The sequence below is a fragment of the Poromitra crassiceps genome (genome assembly GCF_964638095.1).
Source record: "Poromitra crassiceps genome assembly, chromosome: 1".
Classification (NCBI taxonomy): domain Eukaryota; kingdom Metazoa; phylum Chordata; class Actinopteri; order Beryciformes; family Melamphaidae; genus Poromitra; species Poromitra crassiceps.
In genome coordinates, this window is record NC_139623.1 from 95,866,690 (window position 1) to 95,893,604 (window position 26,915).

The following is a 26,915-nucleotide window of genomic DNA, read 5'->3' on the forward strand; positions in this document are numbered from 1 at the left end:
CAATGCATCAGGACTCCCCAGACCGGGAGAAAATCTGCCCTCAAGATAGGGAGCAATTTGCCAGGGTCAGGTAGTGAATGGTGTGTGGATAGTCTCTCAGAGACTGTCCCACATAAATTAACTGCAGCAGCAGCAGCAGCAGCTGATACAGTACAGTATTTCTGGCCTTATGCAGGGGCCCCAGCCCTGTCTAATATTTACCCTGGTACTGACTGATGGAATTCCGTAAGGAAGGGCCCTTGGTGTTAATATACTGTGTACACCAGCAGACTAGGAAGCAGTGAGGTCTTGAACTGATGTAAGATAGACCAAGAGACAAGGGGCCCGATTGTACGCCTTCTCGTCAACCTGCGCAAAATGTTTGTGACTGCCTGAGCAGTCATCTGCTATCTTCCTTGCTTTTCTTTTATTACTGATGTAAAGCACTCTGTGCATTTGTTCTGTGAAGGGCGCTATATAAATAAAGTTTGACTTACTTACTTACTTACACCTGCCAATTTGAGGCTGTGCGGCAAGATCAGGTTTGCGCTCCAGACTCCGCTCGTGGTGTGGATTTGGGTGTGGCCTGCTACAATCAGACGTGGCCACCAGGGATTCCGTTAGCCGTCTATTGCCGGCTTTTGGCCGGTATCAGTTGCAGTGAGCCGGAATATTAAAACGTCAATGGCTTGTCAGGTGTCAGAGGCCACACTATCTCATGCCTTCTGGTTCTGCCCCCTCGTTAACGGGATTCTGTATCTCATGCCTTCTGGTTCTGCCCTTCATTAACGGGATTCTGGGGCAAAATATTTGATTGTTACTCTAAGGCTTACAAAATAACCCTACAACCGGAGGCAGAACTCGCCATCTTCGGCTGCTCGGACTCCTCACTGAACTTCCCTACGGCTGTGCAACAATCTCTGACACGGGACAACAGTCGCCAAAAGACTCATTCTGAAGGAGTGGAAGTCCTCCTCTTCACCTTCTTTTCAGGTGTGGCTGATGGACATGATCTCTGTTGTACAGATGGAGAAACTCAGGTCCCTGAGAACCAACACGCTTGGAAGGTTCTCAACGATCTGGGACCCGTTTTTGGCCTACTTTGACGAGGTTAAGAATGACCAGTAACTGAGGTTACGGGTGACGGATGGCTCGCCCAGCTGGTATCTTATGGACCCTTTGCGTGGGATCCCATGCACTTTTTTTTTTACAAACATATAAGCACCTTATGCGGCTGATAGCGCTAATAGCTATGTTGCAATGTTCAGAGAGTTCCCCAAACTTTTGAGTAGCCAGTCAGATTGAAAAAGTAGCCGGATCATGTTTGTGGCGTTTGTTCCGGTGGTCGTTTTCCCAATTAATAAACAAACCTCAAATATGTATCCATGAGTGTGACAATTGAAATAATACAAATAAACATTCTTATAAAGGCCCAATGCTCAATTTAATTATAAATAAAACAATATCCATATTGCAAAACACAAACAGGCAATGTATATTTTTAAGAACAAAGAAAATACTAATAAATGTATGTTTCCCACAGGATTTGGAGAGGGTGGGTGGGTGTGTAGACCTTACTTGGACCCTCTTGGGGGGTTCGGGGGCCATGCCCACTGTAAGAAAAATTTGTACATTTTAAACTAAAATGCATGAATCTGGTTCACTTTGAGAACCAATTTAAGAGGCTAGATCAGGGGTGGGCAATTATTTTTCATGGAGGGCCACATGAGAAACCCAGATTGTTGCCGGGGGCCGAACAAATATAAATAAATATTGCCGTAACCCAGGAACTTTGATGATAGAGAGGACCACAAAAAAATGTCCTCGCCACCAGAGGGCCAGATTTTGCTGAGGATTGGGGGCCGAACGGCGCTGCGCGGAAAAATTTGGGGCATTTGAAGTCAGGTTTAGAGGAATAACTCATTTTAAATTAACAGTTGTGATGTCATTATTCAGTCTTAAACACCAATATTTGATCCTTTTCTCACTCGCTCCTATGTCACCACTTGCTCTCCCTGCAGGGCTTGAAATTAGCTTTTTTGACCACCTGCCAATATGGCTGCTAGAAGTTACCAGCCAATTAGAATTTCCACTAGCCAAAATGTTTTTCTTGAAATAAACCAGAATATGAGTGGGTTAATGTAAGCATAAGTATCAGTAAGTGGCCCGGGATTCTCAAAGCCTGTGTTGAGGGTCACACGAACAGAAATGCACTCTTGAAGCTAAATAAATCCAAAACCAACAAGTTAATTATTTACATTTTTTACTTCAATGTAGAACAGTCATTTCTTACACATGAGATTACTTTTAGCCTTTTAGTCATAAAGATTATTGAAAGATATTCCATATTCCAGACTGAAATGTTATAACAGAAGTGGAGTATTGGCCAGAATGACATGAACATTTGGACACTTATTCAGCACAGTTCAGGTGCACTGAAAAAAAAAAGTATATACAGTGTATAAAGTAACCGGTAGGCCAGAGGCCAGTAGGCGGAGAAATCGCCGGCTACCGGGGCTTGGGGAACTCCCTGAATGTTGATGTATGTTTTTTTTCCCCTTTCTTTTCCTGTGTCTGAGCCTGTTTGTCTTGTTTGTATATTGTTCTCTAAAAATAAAAATAAAACGGGATTCTGGGCCAAAATATTTGATTGGTACTCTAAGGCCTACAAAATAACCCTACAGCTGGTCCCTGAGAACCAACTCACTTAGAAGGTTCCCGGCTATCTGGGATCCGTTTTTTGCCTACTTTGACGAGGTTAAGAATGACTAGTGACTGGGGTTGGGGGTAACAGATAGCTCGCTCGGTGGGTATCTAATGGACCTCTTGTGCGAGATCCCATACACATTATTTCTTACAAATACATAAGCAGCTGGTAGTACACGTTGTTTACTGTTCTATAAAAAACTGAAAATAAAATATTGGAAAAAAAAAAAAAAAAAGTGGCCGGTTGGAAATGTGCCAAATAAAATGCAATCATTAATAGCATATTAAATACGCTATCCTAATATTGCGGTGACCTACGTATATAGGCTATGTTGTCAGGCCTACCGCAGAGTCAAGCTGATTAGGCTACCGCTTCACAAACGAGCAGACGCAGATAATTAATTAGAATTGCAACAGTGCTAATAGAAGGGCCAGGTAATGCGCACAATATAGCCCATTAGTGGCAACGAAGCGCAAATGGCCCTCCAAAGTCTAACAAACGTGATTCTGGAACGAAATGCAATTGAGCAACAAGCGCAAACAACTGATTGATTGATTCACCAGACGTAGGCTAGTTAACAATTTAGCGGAAGTAAAAAGTGCTAGTATGATATGAGGAGGTGAATCAAAATGCTCACCACAAATAAAGCCAAATAGGCTGACCCACGTGACAGGTGTTGCCTTGGTTGGCAATCCCTTTTTTATTCTGCACCCCAACATCAGTGTTGTAGTCAAGTCACTATATCTCAAGTCCAAGTCAAGTCTCAAGTCCCCAATGTCGAGTCGATTCCCCATTATGTGGGTCCAAGTCCAGAGTTACTGAACATGAGCATGTATCCATGTAGGTGGACCACACGTGCCTGCCCTTGCACAAATTTGAACAATGTCACGATAATATTAATATACAGTATCTATCAAAATCTTATGTCAAATTATGATGGTCTATCTTAGTTAAAATTAGCTACAGTAAGTGGGTGGTGTCTGTGGGCTCTGTGTGGCTGTGTGGTTCAGTCACAATTGTGATCTCATCAGTGATGATGTCATCAGTGATGTCACTTGAGCAATTGTGATGTCATCAGTGATGTCCTCAGTGATGTCACTTGAGCAATTGTGATGTCATCAGTGATGTCACTCGAGCAATTGTTGTGATGTCATCAGTGATGCCTAGCCTAGGGTTTAATATTTTTCCCGAATGAATGAAGCATACTGGGAAACGGGAAATGAAGCCCTCTTTCCCAGGAATCCCAGGAAATTGATCGTTTTTTTTATGCATCAAGGAGAAATATAAAGTTCCCAACCTGACTGAGTGTATTATTTGGTGGCATTAATAATGATCAATTAAGGCAAAACAGCGTAATTTAACATTAGAAATGAACACAGCCTATAGTGCTGTTAAAGTTAATACCAATAGTGGATTGGAGTATGAATGAATCCTGTAGTAGGCTAACCATTTTCTTAGAGAGTTGTGGAAACTGCTGTGGAAGGAATGCAGCCGTAAACGCATCCTTGAATCATGCTGTCATACCTGGCACCGCGGTGCATTTGGATATGGGCTGCGGCACTCTGGCAGCCGTGCACTCGTCTTCCAGCTGAGCCCATGCCATCATCTTTATACTGCATAGCGGAGCACAGGGCCGGATCTAGAGGGGGGCAGGGGTGGGCTATGCCCACCCAAAAATGAATCTTGCCCACAAAAAAAAAATAAAAAATAATAATAATAATAATCTCAGGCGACCCTTTTTGAATTCCAGGCGACCCCACTTAGGGTCGCGACCCTAAGTGGAGACCACTGGGTTGTTAGTTTAGGGCACCTAACAGTAGTTATAGCTTTAATTTGATTTGAGAAATAAGCTCATCCAATGAAAAGAATATTATGGAGTTGATTATTTTAAACTATGGATGAAGGATTGTTATTTATTTGTTAGGGTAACGAAGTAAATCTGCTTTCAAAGTTTTAATTTCAGTTTGAGTTTGAATAAGACTAAAAGTCTTGTAAATATAGGTTTGAAGGCTAAATGGCAAATAGTTTTTAGCTATGGTTAAGTCTCACTGCACTAGTCTTTAATTTGATTTGAGAAATAAGGTCATCCAATAAAAATAACTGTTATGGAGTTGATTATTGAAATTATGGATGAAGGATGTTTTTAATAGGGCTGTCAGCATTAACACGTTAATCTCTCCAAATGGCACAGTGGACAAGCCAAGAGCCGTAGTTTGCACCTTGTGTAAAACAGAATTAAAATATCACCGAAGTACATCGAGTTTGAGGCGAGCCATCACCTAAAAGTAGCTAGCGGCCAGCTAGCAGCCAGCTAGCTAGCCCGAGACTCGTCACTCATCACTCATTCTTCCTTCAGAGTCTCGGATGCGCGCGTCCTCTAACCACTGGGAGGTCGGCTCCAATGGCTTCACGCGATATACACGTTATCAATACATAGTTTCCAATACCGAGCCATTATTCACATGGAAGTGCCAACGTTTTTAGCTCAGACAAAGCGTTCTTCGGCTGTGTCATCTTGGGTTTCGACTGCTCCACAGCGCCGCCGCCGGAAGTATCGGTTCTAGATATATTTTGTAGACATTGTTACCTCCTGTCTACATTCCAAATCTAAAATTCTAATTCTAATTAAAAATGCTTTGAAATGCAAAATAATGGCATTTTAAACATGCGATACAAAGATGCGATTAATCGCGATTAACTATAGTTAATCGCACGATTAATCGCGATTAATAAAATTAATCGTTTGACAGCCCAAGCAGATTGATTTATGGTAAATCAATCTGCTTTCAAAGTTGTTTTCTTTTCACTTTTAAGACTAAAAGTCTTGTGAATATAATAACAGTTTTGTAAATAGTTAGTTTGTTAGTTAGTTTGTATGTACATAGTTTGCAAATAGTTTTAATAATAGGAGTTTTGTAAACATTGGCCTGTCCCCTGAGTGAAAGTTAATACTTCTACTATAGGCCAATCTCATTACTCTCCCAGTTTTCTAAAATTCTGGAGAAACTCTTTGTTGCACGGTTGGACAGCTTCATTGAAAAATATGAACTGCTTACAGACAGTCAGTATGGCTTTAGAACAAACAGATCAACTGCCATGGCTCTAACGGATTTAGTGGAAGAGTTAACAAGTACAATTGACAATAAGAAATATGCAGTGGGTGTTTTCATTGATCTGAAGAAAGCGTTTGACACAATAAATCATGATATTCTAATACAAAAACTAGAGAGGTATGGGATCAGAGGGGTGGGGCTAAATTGGCTAAAAAGCTACATTGAAAACAGAAAACAGTTTGTGCAGGTGGGCATTACAACATCTTCTCCCTTAGATATTACTTGCGGTGTACCACAAGGGTCGATTTTAGGACCAAAACTGTTTATACTGTACATCAATGACATATGCAATGTTTCAAAAATATTGAAATATGTAATTTTTGCTGATGACACAAATATATTCTGTGTAGGTGAAAATCTTCAGCAGCTGTTAGAGGCTGTCACAGTAGAATTGGGGAAGCTAAAGTTGTGGTTTGATGCAAATAAACTATCATTAAACACAAAAAAAACAAAATTTATGATCTTTGGCAAAACTAATAAACATCTGAATACTCCCGTAGAATTAATGATTGACAGTGTTAAACTAGAAAGAGTACATGAGAACACATTTTTAGGAGTAATAATCGACCACAACTTTAGCTGGAAACCACATATCAGATATATCAGGTCCAAGTTAGCAAGCACTGTGGGGATTCTATGCAAAACAAGGCACTTTTTGAACATCAAATCATTGCAAACACTGTACTGTACACTCTTCTTACCATACCTGACTTATTGTGTTGAAGTATGGGGAAACACCTATAGAAGCAACTTACAGACAATATGCAACATGCAAAAGAGAGCAATAAGGATAGTGAATAAGGTAGGTTATCATGAACACACAAATGTACTGTTTCATAAATCAAAGACGCTGAAGTTTTGGGATCTGGTGGAGTTCAAAACTCTGTATAAAGCGCGACATAATTTACTTCCTGGTAATATACAAAAACAGTTCAGTGATAAGAGAAGGTGATTATGAGCTGAGAGGGAGATTGAATTTCAAACAACAAATTGTTCATAGCACTCTGAAAAGCATGTGCGTATCTGTCTGTGGTGTGAAACTGTGGAATAAATTACCTGACGAGATCAAAGAAAGTAAAAATCTTGTGCAATTCAAAAAAAAGTATAGAAACATTATTCTGGAGAAGTATAGACGTGATGGTACATAATCAGGACTTATGGGTCACTTGTATTTCCTGTAGTATGTTTGGTATTAGCTATGTATGTGTAATTATATGTGGTAGGTAGCCTATGTGTGTATAGGCATGTATGAATAATTAGGAGCATGTGCTATTTGTGTGTGTAAATCAATGCATGTATGTATCCATGTGTATGCATATGTACTGCATATGTTTACATATAACGTAAAGGAAAAAGGGTAAGGGCATTTAATAAGCTAGCTAGCTTCAGCCCTAAAAAACCCTTTCGGTCAGCCTTATGTATCTTTTGTTTTCTTCTGTTTTTTTTCCTATTCTGTGAATATTCTTTGCTTTCTGATCGAAATAAACTAACTAACTAACTAACTAACTAACTAACTAACTTAGGTTACCCATAGCACAATGTGGACACCTAGTGGAACAGTTTAGTGTTAGAATATAATGCAACTTAATCCCCATCCCCAAACCGAGAACCTTTGGGCAACCTACCGCCAAAGATGTAACAGGCTAAAAACGGACCTGGTACCAGCTACTGTATGGCATACTAGCTTGTCGGCAATAATGTTCCAAAGTTAGGCACATTTTTGGCGAGTTTCTTTTTGGTATGGCTATTTTCATTGCCCACCCAAAATTTTCAATTGCCCACCCAGTAACCTCACCCTAGATCCGGGCCTGGCGGAGCACGGCTTTTATCAGTCCATCTCCACCCCCCTGTGCACGGACATCGCCTACACCAGACCATCATACCCATTGTCCAACCTGAGGCACACAAACCGAAGACACGCGGCTGGGCTGGAATGATTGTAGTCTTCACCGCTGGTGAAGTTTGCACGGTGCTGGAGCAGGTCGCCGTGTCGTACTGCATTAACGGTCATGGCACAATCCCCTCAAGCAAGCAGGTCAGAAGTATATATAGTAGAAAAGAAACATTGTGGGCTTGTGTGTTTATTAATTAGGCTCGGTGCAATAAGCTTTGTGTGTTCCACCAGCGCACAGTGCACAAAGCCGCAAAACACGCCGAAATAAAATCAGAAATTAATTTCACTCTGCAAAGGATATATCAAATTTCAAATTACTGGGTGTAGCATTGTTGCGGCCTATTTAATCTTAAAATCTGCCTTGAGATAACTCGTTATTTGGCACTATATAAAATTGATTGTTGGTTGATTCATTCACTGATTGATGTCTCTAAAAATATTACATGTTATTTTAAAACATAGGCTAAATCTTTTAAGAAAGTAAACCTGCAACATGCAATATGTTCTGCATTCTGTAATTTTTTTTTAAAGGAAATCCCGGTTTCCCGTCATTCATTTCCCGGGAAATGGGAAATGGGTTGGATGGCAATTCCCGGGAGTCCCATTTCTCGGGATTAAAGCCTTGATGCCACTCGAGCAACTCTGATCTCATCAGTGTCTTGTGTTGTCACCTGCCACCCGTCCTGTCAGAGAAACAGCAGAGGTTGACTTGAATACTGAGATAGAGACACTTTTTCCACTTTTTTTCTGCTGAATATCAATATATATTTGAAATTAGCTGTGAATCCAGGTCAAAGTCCTGACATTTACTGTACATCTGAGTAATTCCTCATCTCTTCTCAGATACCTATGCAGTTCCATACAATCCAAAAAGGCAAAAAGGCCAGCTGTAGATTCACATTTCCCTCTCTTTCTATTGGCAGAGCTCTTGATCAGTGACGTAGCTTGATCAGTGACGTCACCAAATCCAGCCCGCCCATCTCTCGTGCCTAGGCCCCTGCCAGCCAAAGTTTATAAAAGTGCCTGCACACCACGCTGGGCCTATGGAGTGTGGAGAATTGTTGAATAGAGAGAGAGAGAGATTTGTGGAGCGTTTTGATTAGAGTGCATTGTGTAAATTATAGGAATTTAGTAGTTTAGGTTTAGTTTTAGAGTATGTCAGCCTAGGTTGTGTTTGTTTGTGAATTTTTTTTTGTCTGTTTGCATAGGTATGTGAGAAGAGATGAGGAATTACTCAGTTTTACAGTAAATGTCAGGACTTTGAACTGGATTCATCAAGAACACAGCTAATTTCCAATATATATTGATTTTCAGCAGAAAAAAAGTGGAAAAAGTGTTATCTCTTTGTAGTATTTAGTAGCTTAGGTTTAGGTTTAGTTTTAGAGTACATCAGATAGCCTAAGTTGTGTTTGTTTGTAAAAATAAAAATAAATGTCCGTCTGTTTGTTTGTTGAGTTGAGTTTAGTCATGGGTCGAAAGTGTTGTGTTCCCGGGTGTAAAAGCTAGACCGGTGTGCAGTGCATCAGTTTCCCGGAGACTCTGACATCAGGCTGGAATGGCTGCGACAACTGGGCCTAGCAGATCCGCTGCCTCGAGAGGGTGTTTGGCTGCAATCCTGCATTCTCCCCCAGATAGTTTCTTTAACCCACTGCCCCAGTAGGGCAGCGCCGGTGTCACGGCCACCACCAGCAATACGCTGTGTTGTTTTATGTGAATATTTCGGCTGGTTAGAATGCATTTCAAGAAACTGTTCTAGCTTTCATTGCAAAACTTCGGCCAATGCTAATTAGCCGACTCCTGTCTGCCTGCCATGCCATCACGCTAGCATATTAGCCAGGCTAATATGCCCGAGGCTAATTTAGCCTCGAGCTACACTGAATAACACAGACCCCGACAGCTTTGACTGGTGTTGGCTCGCTCGCCCAGTGGTCCCGATGCATCCATACTTCTATTACCTTCAGATAAAGGTTGTAAGCTCACCTGTAACTATCGGTGACATTCCTGATACCATCCACTTCCATGATCTTTAGACATGTTGTAAACACATCCCAGCGTATCGGCAACATTTTGGAACCCTAACGCTAACTTTCACAATAACGAACAAGGCTCATTCATGGCAGGCTTAGTTTTATAACTTTTACCTGCTGCTCCTACACATCATAGCACAGGCTAAATGATGCGACATAAATATACATTACGTAAAGTCATGGCATAAATGTTTTTATTGAAAAAGTGTGCGTCAAGTAAGCAAGTCTTGTTGGACTGGATATCACAGTGCAACCATGTTACGGTCAAACTTCCCACTTCACTATATCCCGTTGTATTTGCAAGGGGTATATACAGTATACACCCATCGCTGTATGTGTGTTTCTCTTAGGGTTTACATTTCATTTCATTTTATTTTGTCCAATATTCAAATATTCCAGAATTGAATGTTGTGTTAAAAATAAATATTATTTCTATCTAACTTTTAGCCAGATTTGACGGTTTTCTTGTAAAAAGTTTTCAAAGCTTTCTGGGAAATATCCAAACAACGCTGGTGTTTGGACAGGAGCGTTGACGGCCTACAGAGAGGAGGTGGGGGCCCTGGAACAATGGTGCCAGGACAACCACCTCTCTCTGAACGTCTCCAAGACCAAGGAGGTCATTGTAGACTACAGGAATGGGGGGGGGGGGGGGGGGGGGCACACACCCCCCAATCACCATCAACGGCACAGTGGTGGAAAGGGTGGACAGCTTCAAGTACCTGGGAGTCAACATCCACCAGGACCTGACTTGGGCCGGCCACACCGCCACTGTTGTCAAAAAGGCCCAACAGCGAATACACGGACTCAGGCGCCTGAAGAAATTTGGGCTAAGGCCAGAAATCCTTAGTGACTTCTACAGAGGCACCATTGAAAGCCTGCTGACTGGCTGCTTCACCACCTGGTACGGGAACTGTACCACCATGGACCGCAGGGCGCTACGGAGAGTGAGACGCGCGGCCCAGCACGTGAGTTGCCAGAACTGCATGAACTATATAAACAGCGGTGCCTCAGGAGGTCCCTGAAGATCATCAAAGACACAAATCACCCCCACAACAGCCTGTTCTCCCTGTTACCCTCAGGGAGAAGATACAGGGTTCCAAAAGCACGCACAAATCGCTTGAGGAACAGTTTCTTCCCGCAGGCCACGAGACTCCTTAACATACACAAATAGTGTAGTAGCCGTACTGTACCGTACTGTAGCTGCTACCATTACGTATGTCTAATGTTTAACTCATTCAGTGCCAGCCACTTTTGGAGAACGGATGCTCCCAGTGCCAGAGTTTTCAGAGCGTTTTCAGTGATTTCTCGAGGCCCACAGAATATTGTGTGATATTACTATGTAAACACCGAACACGCACAAGAACGAGCTGGCTCTATTGTATCATCAGCAAAAAAAAGTTTATTGATACCATTTTCCGTTCTTTAGTTATGAGCCGGAGAAGATAGGTTGTTTTCAGCGTTTTCAGGCTTTTCAAATTATTAGCTGAGATAATCCGCCTTTTGTGAAATGCAGCATTTCAAGCACATTCACTGAGTCTGAAGATAATATTTTCTGATGTAGTGACGTAGTTGTTGTGTGATGCCCTGCGTGCACCACCCCCCTCCCCCCCCTCCCCCCGTAAACTCCTCCCCACACTGCACACAGCCTCACGCAACCATTATATTTTCGGAGTGCTGCGTTTGTGTGCTGCTGTCGGCTCTCAGCGCCACAGCAGGGAAGAGCCAACCCGGATTGCTGAATGGTTTGGCGTCAGGGGCTGCTTTCCTGGCTGCTAATCGGTTGGAGAAACTATACAGACAGACAGACAGACAGACAGGGACAGAGGGGCTCAGTTGTGAGCGCGGATTGACTCCTGTTCGGAGCCAATGTCAGCTCCCGCGACAGAGCAAATGGCTCTGGGAGCATGCATCGGGTTGTCTTTGATCCACGGCTTTTAGGCTGTTTCTCGGACCTGTCTCTAATCTGGACTGCACCGAGCAAGCACTGTCGCCACCTAATGAGTCCGTAAAATAGGTTATACACCTCCAATAGCTACTATAGTTGTACAGGAGCTGCGGAAGGCTTTGATCGACGTCCCACCGTCAAAAAACGCATTGGACGTCGAAGGACGTCCGTGGCATTCTACGTCACTATTTAATTGGACGTCGAAGGACGTCCATGGCATTCAATGAGTTAATTGTATGTTTAATAAGGAATATGCTATTTGCACCTGTATGTCAAATACGCCGAATTTAAAACGCTGAGTTTAATTGTATGTTTAATAAGGAATATGCTATTTGCACCTGTATGTCAAATACGCCAAATTTAAAATGTTTAAGCACGTCTAAAGTATGCACATGACATGTGCACCTATGTGCAGTGAATATGCCACTGTCTCTGACTTGTCTTATCACTATACTGCCTTATTGCTTGTTGTGTCTCTTGTTGTTTTTTTGCACTCATATGCCCTGCTATATTTGTACTATGTTGTAAACGGAGTCCACAGCACAAGAATTTCACACGTGATACTTGTACCATGGAGTGACAATAAAAATCTTGAATCTTGAATCTTGAGAAGGGAGGAGGTGGTGGATGGGCAGAAGGGAGGAACAGGAGCAGCAGATCCATTCACAGTGCTAGCTGGCTTTAACTGAAACTACAGTATACATGCGCGAGCAGGAAATGCACAGAGCTCTGCCATTGGTTCTGAAATTTGCCCGCCCCACAAAAGATCATCCTATCCAAATGTGGAGTGGGCGGATTCGAAAGCCTGAAAACTCCCAGCCCTTTTTTGAAAAACTGACATGATGAACGTGAGTGGTCGCTCTGATTTCGTGGGGTTGCATATCTCTTTAAGGACAGGGACTCCGATCAGAGAGTAGGGCACGGAGAATTTTATCCAAAATGACTTTAATGATCACTCATTGGAAATTACAAGGCATTGGTCTGGATATCTGGGTGTTATGTGCAGGGCTCGACAGTGCCATCATTTTGATTGAATTTGCTGCTAAAAATAGAACAGTGCGAATTGTAAAACGCAATAAGGGGCACGTGTGTGAATACAGAATTCAACCGTTCAATTCATTTTGAATGTCACGCTCAGTTTCAATGTTGTTGCAGTGTGCAGTGTGTGTAGTGAAGGCAGCACTGCGCAGAACCAATGGTGTCCGTTGAAAAAAACATGTGATCGACTCGTCACCGGAAGGGCCCTGGCTCGGCTCAGTCACAGTCAGTCAGTCGGCTGGCTGTTTAGACGAAAGATCGACAGCCAGAAAAGTGTCTACTCTGTAATGATACCCGTTAGCCAGTTACTGGCTGGCAAGACAACAGTCACATAAACAGATGAGATTAAAATGTGTCAAGACGATGGATTTGTACATGGGAGACAAAGCTACCGCTGCAGCAGCGTTAGCTGGCTTGTATGAATGACACTGCTAGTTATTTAGCAGCTAATGTTTGCGTTAGCAACGCAAGCGTTAACATGCCACTCGCTAACGTCTTCAAAAATACCTGTTGACAATCTGGCTAACGTTATGCTGTCTGTTATTAGATAGACCATCTAACGCTATCTGATATCAGCTATCTGATAACGTTACACAGCTATGGTTTTCAACAGTCCTTAACACCCAGTATGATATCCAACGTTGGGGTACGGTGGCGCAGTCGGTAGCGCTGTCGCCTCACAGTTGGAAGGTCCTGGGTTCGATTCTCGCCTGGGACACTGTGGGCGCTGTGGTTGTGTTCCCCCCCATATCTTCAGTGCCTACTGCCCAGTTGGGTTATCTCGTCGTAAGGGCCTTTCTCTCTGTGTGGAGTTTGCATGTTCTCCCTGTGCTCCCCCAGGGGGTTCCTCCGTATATAACCCCCCCACTAAAAACATGCAGAAGATCAGATCGTCATCGTCATCCGACCAGTGACGACAACATCCGAAGTTGGTCCCCGGGCGCTGTACGAGAAAGCGACCACTGCTCCTGGCCTGCCCCTCGGAGGAAAGGACATGCCTGGATGGGTTAAATGCAGAGGACACTTTTCACCGGCCACCGTCAACATGAGTGTGTTGTGGCCGCATGCATGTATTGTGGTGTTCGTGTGACAATAAAAGACGGGCTTGTCCGTTACGAGAGAGTTACTACTAGACTGGTCAGTGATTTTCACTGGATGCAGTCTGCATCATGCAGGGCAAAACACACCAATGACCAATGGTATAATAAGGATAAACAATTTTAAACAACCAACAAGCATAGAAGAATTATAATAAGCTGCAAATACAAATGGAAAGCCATTTTTATAAAAAAAAAATAGTTTTAAAAAGTGGAACGGACATAATATTATTAGGCAAACATGACTACATAAAGGTTTATTATAATTCAATTAGAATAATAGCCAATGAGCTGTATTGAGCCCTTCTGGTAGGAAATTCATGTTGCATCATAATACTTTGAATTGAATTAAACTCAATTGTAACTTATCAGAGATTAATAGAATCATATCGAATACATGCTATATATTGTTCTGTATCAAATTTTAATTGTGCTCCTAAAATTATGTGCTAATTAAAAATTATGTGCTAATAACTTTTTCAACTCAGTAGCACATGTGCTCCTTGGGAAAATGGTAAGCGTCGAGCCCTGGTTATGTGTGGTGCTAAAGAAAACAGAAGAAATAAAAAATACAGTATTATTCTCCAATAGTAAAATAAAATAGACTGGTTAAATTAAAAATACACTACAGCTTAATTACTGGCCAGAATGAACAAGTCTGGAGCCCTCTAGTGGCCAAATAAATAACTGCAGTACTGAAAATGGCCACATGGCGAAACACATATTCTACCAGATAAAATTATTCATATTGCAAACCTTAAACTCTCAAAAGAACAATTTCAGGCATAATAATAACCAGATAATAGTTATAATAATATTTTGTGGTCTAGTATCAACTGAAAGTTTGACTCACATTTGTGAATGAACGCACACAACAGACATCCACTGCTGCTCACCCATTTTAAATTCCAGAAACAAGGATCGCCTTAGAGGCGTGGCCTATGAGATCATCAACTACGGCAAGTGCACTAGGACAAAACTTAAACTCACAAAAATACAGGGCTTGACAACAAAGAACAAAACAGAAACCAGTAGACTTTCCTACAAATACCCTGGGTGCTAAAGTCACTCCCTCTTCGGCATACAACCGAAGAGATTTCATTCTCCATTCATGTTTCCATAGACGAGATCAATATTATATGGTCTCTCCTGAGACAATAATGGGTGTAAAATTGTTGAATCTCAATGTACATTTTTAAACAAATGTTGGTTGATTGAAAACGTCATGGAAATAAATCTATGTTTAGGCTTGGATTACATCATCACTGATGACATCACTCACTGATTCAGGCGGCTGAGGCTTGCTGGACACTGTTATAGACATCCGGAGCTAGCAGCACAGAAGCTGGTACTGTGGGAGCCGACACACGGAACTAAAAGAAGGGGAAGACAGCAACTAACATATGTGGACACTTTAAGGCGGGACACCGGGCTGACTGCAGGAGAAATTGGAACGTGTATGCAGGCGAGGGAGGAATGGAGATCCATCATTGCCTGAGGAACCCACTCGACCTGATGATGATGATTACATCATCACTAATGATATCACAATTGCTCGAATGACATAACTGATTACATCAGCCCCTGCAAGGGAGGATTTATGACATCACTAATGATGTCACAATGCCTGACATCATCAGTGATGTCATAAATCATCCTGGCTAAGGCTACAGTAAAGCTGCCTTCTCTCACTGCAAGGTAGAGTGGAGAAAGCTCACTAGGGGGTAAGTAGCTCAAAGTTTAAACAATTTCAACTTTGGGTGCCGCGCACGGTGGCAAATTCGATCGGTGTGTGACGCCAAGGGTAGCGCTGCCGCATAGTTGGATGGCACGCCTCTCCCCATACGAAAACGATGGCACAGCGGGCGCAGAGCTATTTTACTGCGGGTCATGTGTGGGGGATTTAAGTGGTGGGAGAGAAGCCATGCCGTTATTAGACTGTCTTGTTTGATCATTGACCCACTGATCTTTCCAGACTCACAGTTTCATCTGTGATCGCTGTTCATCTATAGCCTGGTATCAGCCCCATACTGTATGAATCATAGTTTGTTACCAGGCTAGTTCATCTGCACATTGAGACAGAAAACTCACATTGCATTCATTTTTTGAACAATATCTACTTTTATAATTGACTGATCACTGATCTTTCCAGCTGACCAAAGAAAAGGTAATGGAGAAGTTAAGTGCAGAGCTGGTTGGGCGAGAGTTTGTCCGACACTACTACACACTCCTGGACCAGGCCCCTGACTACCTGTACTCCTCCTACGTGCATGGCAGCCTGGACAGCAATGGCAAACCAGTGGAAGTCGTTTATGGCCAATCTGAGATCCAGAAGGTGATGGCGCTTACTTTACGGGATTGTCGCACCAAGATCAGGCACGTGGACGCCCACGCCACACTGAACGAAGGCGTGCTGGTGCAGGTGATGGGCGAGCTATCCAACAACATGCAGCCCATGAGGAAGTTCATGCAGACCTTTGTGCTGGCACCTGACAATATCGTCAACAACAAATTCTACATCCACAGCAACATGTTTCGTTACCAAGATGATGTGTTTGGCGACTCAGATGCCGAGCCTCCAAAAGAGTCTGAGGAAGAGGTAAAGGAGATGGAGGAGAGGGTTCCCTTATATGAAGAGACATCTGCTGCCTTCTACAAACAGGTGCCTGCTGCCTTATATGAACAGATGCCTGCTGCCTTCTATGGACAGATGCCTGCTGCCTTCTATGGACAGACGCCTGCTGCCTTCTATGGACAGACGCCTGCTGCCTTATATGGACAGACGCCTGCTGCCTTCTATGGACAGATGCCTGCTGCCTTCTATGGACAGATGCCTGCTGCCTTCTATGGACAGATGCCTGCTGCCTTCTATGGACAGACGCCTGCTGCCTTATATGGACAGACGCCTGCTGCCTTATATGGACAGACGCCTGCTGCCTTCTATGGACAGATGCCTGCTGCCTTCTATGGACAGACGCCTGCTGCCTTCTATGGACAGATGCCTGCTGCCTTATATGAACAGATGCCTGCTGCCTTCTATGGACAGATGCCTGCTGCCTTCTACAGACAGACGCCTGCAATTGTGACAATGCATGCTGGCGAGCAATGCGACTCGGAGGAGCGCAGGGTCGTCCGGTATCCCAACCACCACCAGCTGTTCGTAGGAAACGTCCCGCATGATGTGGACAAGGCCGTGCTCAAGGAGTTCTTTGAACAGTATGGTACAGTCCTTGAGCTGAGGATCAAAAGTGGAGGGAGAATGCCAAACTTTTGCTTTCTGGTGTTTGATGACTCTGAACCCGTACAGAAGATCCTCAGCAACAGGCCCATCAAGTTCAGAGGAGATGTCCTTCTGAATGTCGAGGAGAAGAAGACCCGCTTGGCCAGGGAGGGTGACAGGCGGGACATCCGAAGGTCCAGACCAGTGCGGGAGGGCGGACAGGGCAAGTCGGAGGTGCGCAGGGTCGTCCGGTACCCCAATGCCCACCAACTGTTCGTGGGAAACCTCCCGCATTACGTAGACAAGGCTGAGCTCAAGGAGTTCTTTGAACAGTATGGGACAGTCCTGGAGCTGAGGATCAAAAGCAGAGGGATGCAATCAAACTTTGGGTTCATGGTGTTTGAGGACTCTGAACCCGTACATAAGATCCTCAGCAACAGGCCCATCAAGTTCAGAGGCGACGTGCATCTGAAGGTGGAGGAGATAAAGACCTGGTCTGCCAGGGAGGGCAACAGGCGGGACATCCGGCTCAGGGGTCCCAGAGGTCCTCAGGAAGAATCTGCTGCCTTCTACAAACAGTCACCTGCTGCCCTCTATGAACAGACACCTGCTACCCTCTATGAACAGACACCTGCTACCTTCTATGAACAGATACCTGCTACCCTCTATGAACAGACACCTGCTACCCTGTATGAACAGACACCTGCTACCCTCTATGAACAGACACCTGCTACCCTCTATGAACAGATACCTGCTACCCTGTATGAACAGACACCTGCTACTCCCTATGAACAGACACCTACTACCATCTATGAACAGACACCTGCTACCCTCTATGAACAGACACCTACTACCATCTATGAACAGACACCTGCTGCCCTCTATGAACAGACACCTGCTACCCCTGCTACCCTCTATGAACAGACACCTGCTACCCTCTATGAACAGTCACCTGCTACCCTCTATGAACAGACACCTGCTACCCTCTATGAACAGACACCTGCTACTCCCTATGAACAGACACCTGCTACCCTCTATGAACAGACACCTGCTACCCTCTATGAACAGTCACCTGCTGCCCTCTATGAACAGATACCTGCTACCCTCTATGAACAGACACCTGCTGCCCTCTATGAACAGATACCTACTACCATCTATGAACAGACACCTGCTACCCTCTATGAACAGACACCTGCTGCCCTCTATGAACAGACACCTGCTGCCCTCTATGAACAGACACCTGCTGCCCTCTATGAACAAACACCTGCTACCCTCTATGAACAGACACCTGCTACCCTCTATGAACAGACACCTGCTGCCCTCTATGAACAGACACCTGCTGCCCTCTATGAACAAACACCCTGCCCTGAGCCGGCGGTTCCCAGTGAGGAGGACGGAGAGGCGGTGAGCCCTGTGCCGGAGGTCGAGAAGGAAGCCGAGGAGGAGATGAAGATGGAGACGATGATGGAGACACAGGCAGAGATGCACACAGCCGACGAGGAGACAAAGAAAAGCTCTCCCGACATCACGCCCACTGCAGAGCCCACCGCCAAACCCACCGCCACTGCTCCAGAGAAAAACAGGTCATTCTCCTGGGTGTTGGTCACCAGGAAGAACCTCCCAGCCAGCAGGGCAGTCCCAGTCTCAGGACTCTCCCCACACGTCACAGTCAATCCAACAGCAGCGCCCAGAGTGGAAGTGAAGTCAGCAGCACAGAGACCACAGAGAGACCGGAGGCCAAGGGATCAGAGGCCTGGAGGTCCTCATCCTGTACACAGAGGGCCCAGGCCAGTGTGGGAGGGCAAGCAGGGTGAGTGGTCTGAGGTGCGCAGGGTCATCCGGTACCCCGACGCCCACAAGCTGTTCGTGGGAAACGTCCCACATGACATGGACAAGGCCGAACTCAAGGAGTTCTTTGAACAGTATGGTACAGTCCTGGAGCTGAGGCTCAAAAGCGGTGGGAAACATCCAAACTTTGGCTTTGTGGTGTTTGATGACTCTGAATCCGTACAGAAGATCCTCAGCAACAGGCCCATCAAGTTCAGAGGTGACGTGCGTCTAAACGTGGAGGAGATGAAGACCCTGCCAGCCAGGGAGGGCGACAGGTGGGACATCCGAGGGCCCAGGCCAGTGTGGGAGGGCAAGCAGGGCGAGTCAGAGGTGTACAGAGTCGTCCGGTACCCCGACGCCCACAAGCTGTTCGTGGGAAACGTTCCACATGACATGGACAAGGCCGAGCTCAATGAGTTATTTGAACAGTATGGTACGGTCCTGGAGCTGAGCCTCAAAAGCGGAGGGAAGCATCCAAACTTTGGCTTTGTGGTGTTTGATGACTCTGAATCTGTACAGAAGATCCTCAGCAACAGGCCCATCAAGTTCAGAGGTGATGTGCGTCTGAACGTGGAGGAAATTAACACCTGGTTGGCCAGGGAGGGCGACAGGCGGGACTTCCGGCCCAGGGGTCCCGGCGGTCCACAGGAAGAGTCTGCTGCCTTCTACGAACAGACACCTTGTCCGGAGCCAGCAGTTCCTGATGAGGACGAAGGGGAGGCGGTGGGCCCTGAGCCGGAGAAGGAGGCCGAGGCTGCCGTGGTGGAGCTGAAGATGGAGATGCAGGCAGACGACGAGCAGACAGAGAAAAACCCCGCCATGGCCACGCCCACTGCAGAGCCCGGCGCCGTCCCCACCACCACCGCTCCAGAGGAAAACAGGTCGTTCTCCTGGGCGTCTGTCGTCAGCAAGAACCTCCCACCCAGTGGGGCCATTCCTCTGGTTGGTCGGGGCGCCCGTTCAGGGGGAGGGGAACTGGGGGGAATAGCGTGATCCTTCCATGCACAACATCCTGCCAGTGAAACTCCTGTTCAGGGGGGAGGGGAACTGGGGGGATAACATGATGCTTCCACACACTATGTCCTGCCAGTGAAACTCCTCGCTGTCAGGTGAAAAGAAGGGGCTGGTAACTTCACGTTCATGTATCGGAGAAAAAGCATGTGCCGGTAGAGACAGGAAACCCTACATGGGCTTATTCTGGGTCTCTACCAATATTCAAAATGATCCTTACAAAGCATACAATATTAATGAAAACAAGAGAAAAGAAACAGGAAAACAAAAGAGACAAGTAGACAGTAGGCTTAGTGCGGTATTCGGTGTTACCGGGGTTACCCGGTGGTGACACATACACCGATTACATAACGTGCCCACCGGTAACACCTTTTGTTTTTATGGAGGAAGAATTGAAAGGAAAACTCTGCCGTTTCAGCGTGCGCCGGTATAAATTACAAGCGCTCCCTCTGGGCTGCAGTGTGGCTCCACTGTTCTGGTTAGACCAGCAACTAACGTTAGTTAACGCTATGCAGCTTATGAACACACATTATGCCTCCTCATACACATGTAGGTAATAGGGATGGGCATTTCTAGCAAAAACACTATTCGAAATTCGCTGGCCAAATTCGAATTTAATTCGAAATTCGAAAATAAAAATAAAAATGTAAAAAAAATTAAAAATGTAATTTCTTTTTTTTTTTTCTTTTTTTTTTTTGTGAGTGAAATGTTGCATTGTCTCCCCTGATTCTAAGTCTACGGCTTTATTAATTAATATAAAAAGCTTCTGCTGTGGATTTTTAGCTCAAACAAGCATTGCACCACTGAAGTAAAGAACATGTTACATGACATTGACATTTTCGAAAATAAAAAACAGTTTTGACAATCATGAGTGGTTCATTAAATATTTAGTAGGCTCAGGTCTGAGTGCCAAAGGGGTGCCAAAGTCACCCCCTCTCCCTCTTCATGGGATTTCATCCGCCATTCATTTTTCCATAAACCTTGCTTAAAATGCTTATAAAAATTGTTTTACTTGCTCAAACCAAGCGATTTGACTATACTTAGAATCAGGGGAGACAATGCAACATTTCACTCAAAAAAAAAAAAAAAAAGGTTTTTTAGTTTTTTTTTCGAATTTCGAATTTCAATAATAAAAGTCGACCTTGATAATAACAACGATTATTCGAAAATTCGAAATTCGATGCCCATCCCTAGTAGGTAAGACCCTTAGCTAAGCCTGCGTGTGCATTCTGTTGTCACTGTGGGCCATCTCTGGAAATGTGCCTTTTTTTCCACAGCGAAAAGTCGATGCTAACTTAGCATCAATGCTAGCGGGAGGGAGGGAGGACTTACCAGCATTCAGTCATTGCCTGCTGCTTACTGCTGCTTGCTGGTATTGTTAATCCCATGTCAGAAAAAGTCTCCAGATGTGTCGCTAATGTTAGTTTCTTTTGAGAAAGATTGTCTCCACGGTCGTCTGAAAAGTTGTCGAGTCAGATGCAGCCATGAGTTGTAATGCAGCCAGTGTTGTATGACTGTGAGCGTCCATGCTAACGTTAGTACTTTAAACAGCAGCAGCGTGCGTCTTGTCTCTATGAACCTACAGAATGGACGGTTAAAGCATAGACTCTTGCTTACTTTAAAACTTGTATTATCAACATACATATAACGTAACGTTTGCTCTAGTCTAGCTGCTAAGGATACCCGACTGGTGTCTCACTGTTATTGTTCCCGGGAACAACATGCACTAGTAGGAACTAACAATCCTATTGTTTACATTTATTTTTACGGTGTAACCGGTAACACCGGTGTTGTCACGTGTTTATTACCCGGTGGGAAAATGTCCACACCGTGGCATCCCTAGTAGACACCGACAGTTAAGAAGGCAGTGTGAGGTGTATGTATGATGTGTGGGCTATGTGTGACTCAACAAGGAGATTTTGAGTTTGGATTTGAAGGAGTTAAGAGATAGTGCTTGTTTGGCTATATTAATCATGTGATTGTTCCATAGCACAGAATCTCTGTACTGTAGCATATTGAAAATTGGTTATTTGTAGTGTGACAGTGCGGGTGTGTGAAGGTGATCTGACTGTCCTGTATCATGTGTATGTATGTAAGAATAAATGTTATGTTAAATAACATTGTCTGTTTGTCACTATTTCAGTTAGTGCAACCACTAAAATGTTAGTAATGCTGCATAAGCCCGTTTGAATTTAATTTCAAATGGAGCAAGAAGCTGCTGCATTATTTTCCAGACCAATAGAGGGTATGCATGTGATGTCACAGAGGCAGAAGTCACTGTGGGGTCACGCCCACTGAGTCACAGCAAGACTGAGCTTGAATGCAGTAATCAGCCTAGATAAGTGACACCTGCTGCTCAGGGAGGAATTTGACACTCATTTTGACACTCGTTCCCGATTGAGGGGGCGTGTTCCAGTGGGTGTGCATTAGGGATGTTCATTTTGAAAATTTTCCAAAATCGATAATCGGTGAAAATTAACGATCAATTATCGATTATCGATTTTATTAATACTTAGAAAATTTTCAATATTTTTTTTTTTTTTTTTTTACAAAATGAATGCCTATGCCAGAAAATACGAAAGACAACGTGTTCTCCTCAATGAACTCTTTATTTCAATGTGTCTCCTCTCCAACACTGCTGTCCCCGGCGCATGCCGGTGTGAATTTCCCATGTTTAAAACAGTTTTGTTGGCACAAAGGCCCGTGCCCAGCCAGAAAACTAGAGACTATATGAAGCTCCACCTCACGTTAGTCGGCTGTGCAATGGAGTGGGGCGAGGAGGAACGAATTCCACCCAAACCTAGTCCAAAAAAAAAAAAAAAAAAATTTTTTTTTTTTTTTTTTTAATAATTAAAAAATCGATCCAAATGCCACAGGATCGATTCCAATCCTTAACGATCGATTATCGATTTTCGATAATTGATGAACATCCCTAGTGTGCATACCCTCTATTGGATAAACAACATGGCCACTATCAACCAGTTAACGTGCAAGGGTCTGTAGTCTATGAAAAATCTGTCATAACTTAATCAGTTTGTCATCATGCCATCATGAACCTTGATCCACAAACTGTGCTCCATATTGATATCTACATCTGGTTGGTTGCAACGCATGGTATAGGGTGAAGTACTAATTAATATTAAATGTATTCATGATGGGAGAAAGTGGGGCATGCATACTGTATCACTGACTGTATGCTTTTTTAAGTTCCATAGCCTTTTGTGAATAACAAATTCAGACAGAGAAAAAAAGTATCTTCTCATTAGGACATCTCTCTAACTAAAACAAAGTCTGTAGAAACTCTGTGAAGCATTTCATGTCAAACGAACAGACATCTGAGGCGTATTATTAAGAAACGGAAGAAATAACTGCAACTGTGATAGACACTTTTCATGTACCAATTTCAAAATGACTATTTCTAATATAATATGGGACAAGGGATGGTTTAGTTTACATGCTTGGACCTTCTCTTTTTGATGGAAACTTTGTATTAAAGGCATCACAGTAAAGGCCTTTGCACATAATATAGTAGTTTTTTTTCTTCGTATGAGTTATTTTAATCCGTCACGACTCACGACCCCAGGGATTTCATCCCGTCCAGAACCTTTTTAAACATTTTCATTAGACAGATGCGAAAAACGCAGAAAATCAAACCTGTTCAGAAAACTTTAATGACAGACAAAAGTTTCGTAGTCAATGTGTAAACGTGACTGACACAACAAAACAAAAATTCTGCACACTAGATATATTGTTCCGCTAGACAAAACAGCTGCAGGACAACGTGCCCTTTAAGATTTCAAATGCAGGACAAGTGGGATAGATTCAGGACACATTAAGGGCCCTATCGTTGTACGGCGCTATCATTTGCGCTGCCTTTGCGCTGCGTTTGCGAGGCCCTTATTGCTATCTTCCCAGCGTCTAAGCTATCGTCTGCCTCCACCGTCCAGTTTTGCCAGGTGTAGGCGTGGCCCAGGCGTGTCGGTGGGCCTCTAGCCTATCATGTGTCTCACGCAAGTGTCATTTACTGTAGCGCTGTGGGGAAGATACCATCGGTATGTGCCGAGCGCAAAGAGAGGTTTGGGAGTTGCCGTTCCAAAATAGGCGTTCCAGCGCAATGTGTCAGAAAAAAATTGCCTTGGGTGCTCTCAATTTTAACGCCAGGAAATAGCTGGTCTTAGCGCAAACGCAGAAGTACGCCTGAGCGCAGACAGTCTCCACATCTCCGTGCAGTGCAGGAATCCTTGCTTGGATCCATTTATGCACGGCATGGATGTCACTCTCTACTCGCGCCTGCACACACTCTTCTCTCCTCGGAATGCCCAACCCAATCTCCAAAAAAATTGTAAAATAGCAACGTTTGTGGAGCAACGTTGCTATTTTACAATTTCAGCTCCGAAATTGTAAAATGGTAACGTACTGCCACGTTGATTTTCAACTATAGCCTACATTGCAGAAAACCTATTTCCCTGCAATTGCATGTAAGACCATCTTCTCAACAGCGCAGATGGCAGCTGAAGTCCCTCTCGCCATCAAGCAGACAGTGACGGAAGCATGTGTCTTTATGTGCGCCAAGGGGAAAATGACAATGAAATTGGTGGGATTCGATGTATATACAGTATATTAATAGAAACGAATAGAAAATAGCTGATTAATAAAATGTGTGCTGGTGGAACGAAATTCAACTTCTTCAAATAGAGCAGCATCACTCATCGCCTCTCAGTACGCTGCGTAATTACGCAGCGGAGATAGAAGAGAGCCCGAAAAGGAATAAGCATACAGACGTTTGGGCAGCAGCCCTTTTTCAGCGTGTGAAATGGCAATAATACACAGGTGATTCACAGGTGGGCATGAGCACGTTATTTGATTTCTATGCATGACATTCTCACATCTCTCTCTCTCCCTCCCTCTCCCCATCTAGGCTATCTTTTCTCTCCCACTTTCTCTCTCTCACTCTAGTCCCTCTGAGTGAGGAGGAAGCTGCTGACGTGACGCTGTGGTTTTATGGGCATGACCACACCTCCACAATGCTTTTGGCCATAAACACGCCTATACAGAGATGTGCATCGAGATGACGTGAAGCGCAGCAGGCCGAAACGCCCACAATTAGGGCTTTGCGTGGCGCTATTCCAGCGCAAAACAAAATACCGCCGGTGGGAAGATAGAGGCCTAAATCTGTGTTTATTGATCTTAAATACAATTGATATAGGCTTAGGCTATCTAAAGAATGACATAATTAGGCATGTAGATTTATATTTTTTATTTGAAAGTATAAACAGCCAATAAGACTCAATTAGCCTATCATTTCCAGGGGGGCAACCCTGCTTTTCCGGTCACACGGTGCACTAATTGGTGTGGCGATGGTCCAGCTGGTTGTCTCTTCCAGGCGGAAAACACTAGCCTCCACGTTAGCAAGCAAACAGAAAACACTAGCATCCACGTTAGCAAGCAAACAGAAAACACTAGCATCCACGTTAACAAGCAGGTGGAAAAGACTAGCCTCTACATTAGCAAGCAGGCGGAAAACACTAGCCTCTACATTCATTAGCATCAGGCTACAGCAGACGTTGGAATGAGTTCTCAGACGATAGCATAGCATGCAAAACTTTAGCCGTACAAACACACATTACAAATGAGTCAGGCTAATTGTAGAGTACTAGATAATAGTAGACTTGGCTTGCTTTGGGTAGCTAGCTGCTACGTTAAGAGGAAAACACGCCCATCAACTCGGCATCAGCGTTTAAGAGCTGTGACCCACGGTGAGCAGAAAAAATAAACAATAAACAACGTAAGTGAGCTGTGATTCGGTGTACTGTACATCTACAACAACAATCACTTGAACAATGTTCATTCGGATAAATTGCCTGGATCCTAGTCTCACCTAGACGAGTTGAGCAACTCGGCATTAGCGTTTAAGAGAAAAAATAAACAATTTGTGGTAAGTGAGCCCCTGTTGGACCTAGGCAGCGGCCGTGGCGCGGATTCTGGGCAAATGTTGACATGTCTAAAAGTTATGCCTCTACGTTTTTATTAGGGCTGTGCAATAAAATCTATACGGCAATATATCGCAATACTTTTTCCGTAATACTGTAGGCTATCGATATTTCAGAAAAATATTGTGATATATCTCCGTATCGATTTTTTGTACATCCGTGTGTTCAGTGACATAATAAGAATACTTTTTATTTCAGTGCGTTCATTATTCTATGTTCCACCAGTCTGTTGTGGCCAGCATTGTCATATTCTACTATTTCATGGTGTGGCAATATCAACTCAAGGGTTGGCCGCAAGCTGAACACACTAGATCCAGTTTTGGATAAAAGGAAAAATTTGTGCTATCATAAACACCTAAACCGGCAGTGCACTCCACGACAAGCACCTTCAGTGATCACCATACCACCATAGGGTGCGGAGGAGCATTCCTTTGCTCCACCCCCATAAGGATATAATGCCTCCATACATGACATATGTACAGTCATGTATCAAGTCAGTATCGAATTAGCCCACACACTTCATTTTTCACAGTGAGCGCAATACATTCTAGAAATTGCTAATGTATATTAATGCCACATACAGGGGGTATAGGACGAATCAGCGTGACGTCACTGCCACCCAAAAATGCGTAACCCCGCAGCAGTTAACTAGTATGAGTTGTTCCAAACAAACGTTAATATCTCAAAAACTATACATCATATTGTGAAAATTGTTTAACAAGAAAATAATTTCTCTTTTAACAAGGAACACAATGAAACATGGTGAGTGTAGTGAAAATTGTTTAAAATGGTTGGCCATGGATTCTGCTGCCCTGGAAACAGGATATACTGTAAAGTGAGTCGGCAGGGAGTGGCAGGGGGTTGTCACTCAGGCCCCGACACTGTGCCTGGGGGCCGGCGATGCCAAGTTTCAGTGCCCTCCCTCCACCCTGCCCCGGACAGAGCCAGCCAGCTCAGTGCTCAGCTGTAACGAGCTGCTGCCCCAGTCTGGCCCAGCTGCAGCTGCTTGGCTCCTAACAGCAGCTGCAGTCAGCGTCTGTTGGTGGTTTCAGGCTGGATTAACC

At 44.1% G+C, this 26,915-nt stretch overlaps 1 protein-coding gene across 1 annotated transcript in view; it reads left to right on the plus strand.

Annotated features, from left to right (window-relative positions):
• Nucleotides 1–7,732: 7,732 nt before the first annotated feature.
• The window catches only part of LOC310771047 (ras GTPase-activating protein-binding protein 1-like), a gene marked incomplete at both ends in the record, with an annotated part of 72,460 nt that continues 53,277 nt past the window's right edge, over nucleotides 7,733–26,915 (plus strand). Inside the window, 4 exons of the mRNA XM_083631877.1 lie at nucleotides 7,733–7,834; nucleotides 15,953–16,462; nucleotides 18,353–19,125; nucleotides 19,462–19,792. Of these exons, the coding sequence (XP_083488003.1) occupies nucleotides 7,733–7,834; nucleotides 15,953–16,462; nucleotides 18,353–19,125; nucleotides 19,462–19,792 (1,716 nt within the window). The remainder of the gene's footprint in view (nucleotides 7,835–15,952; nucleotides 16,463–18,352; nucleotides 19,126–19,461; nucleotides 19,793–26,915) is intronic.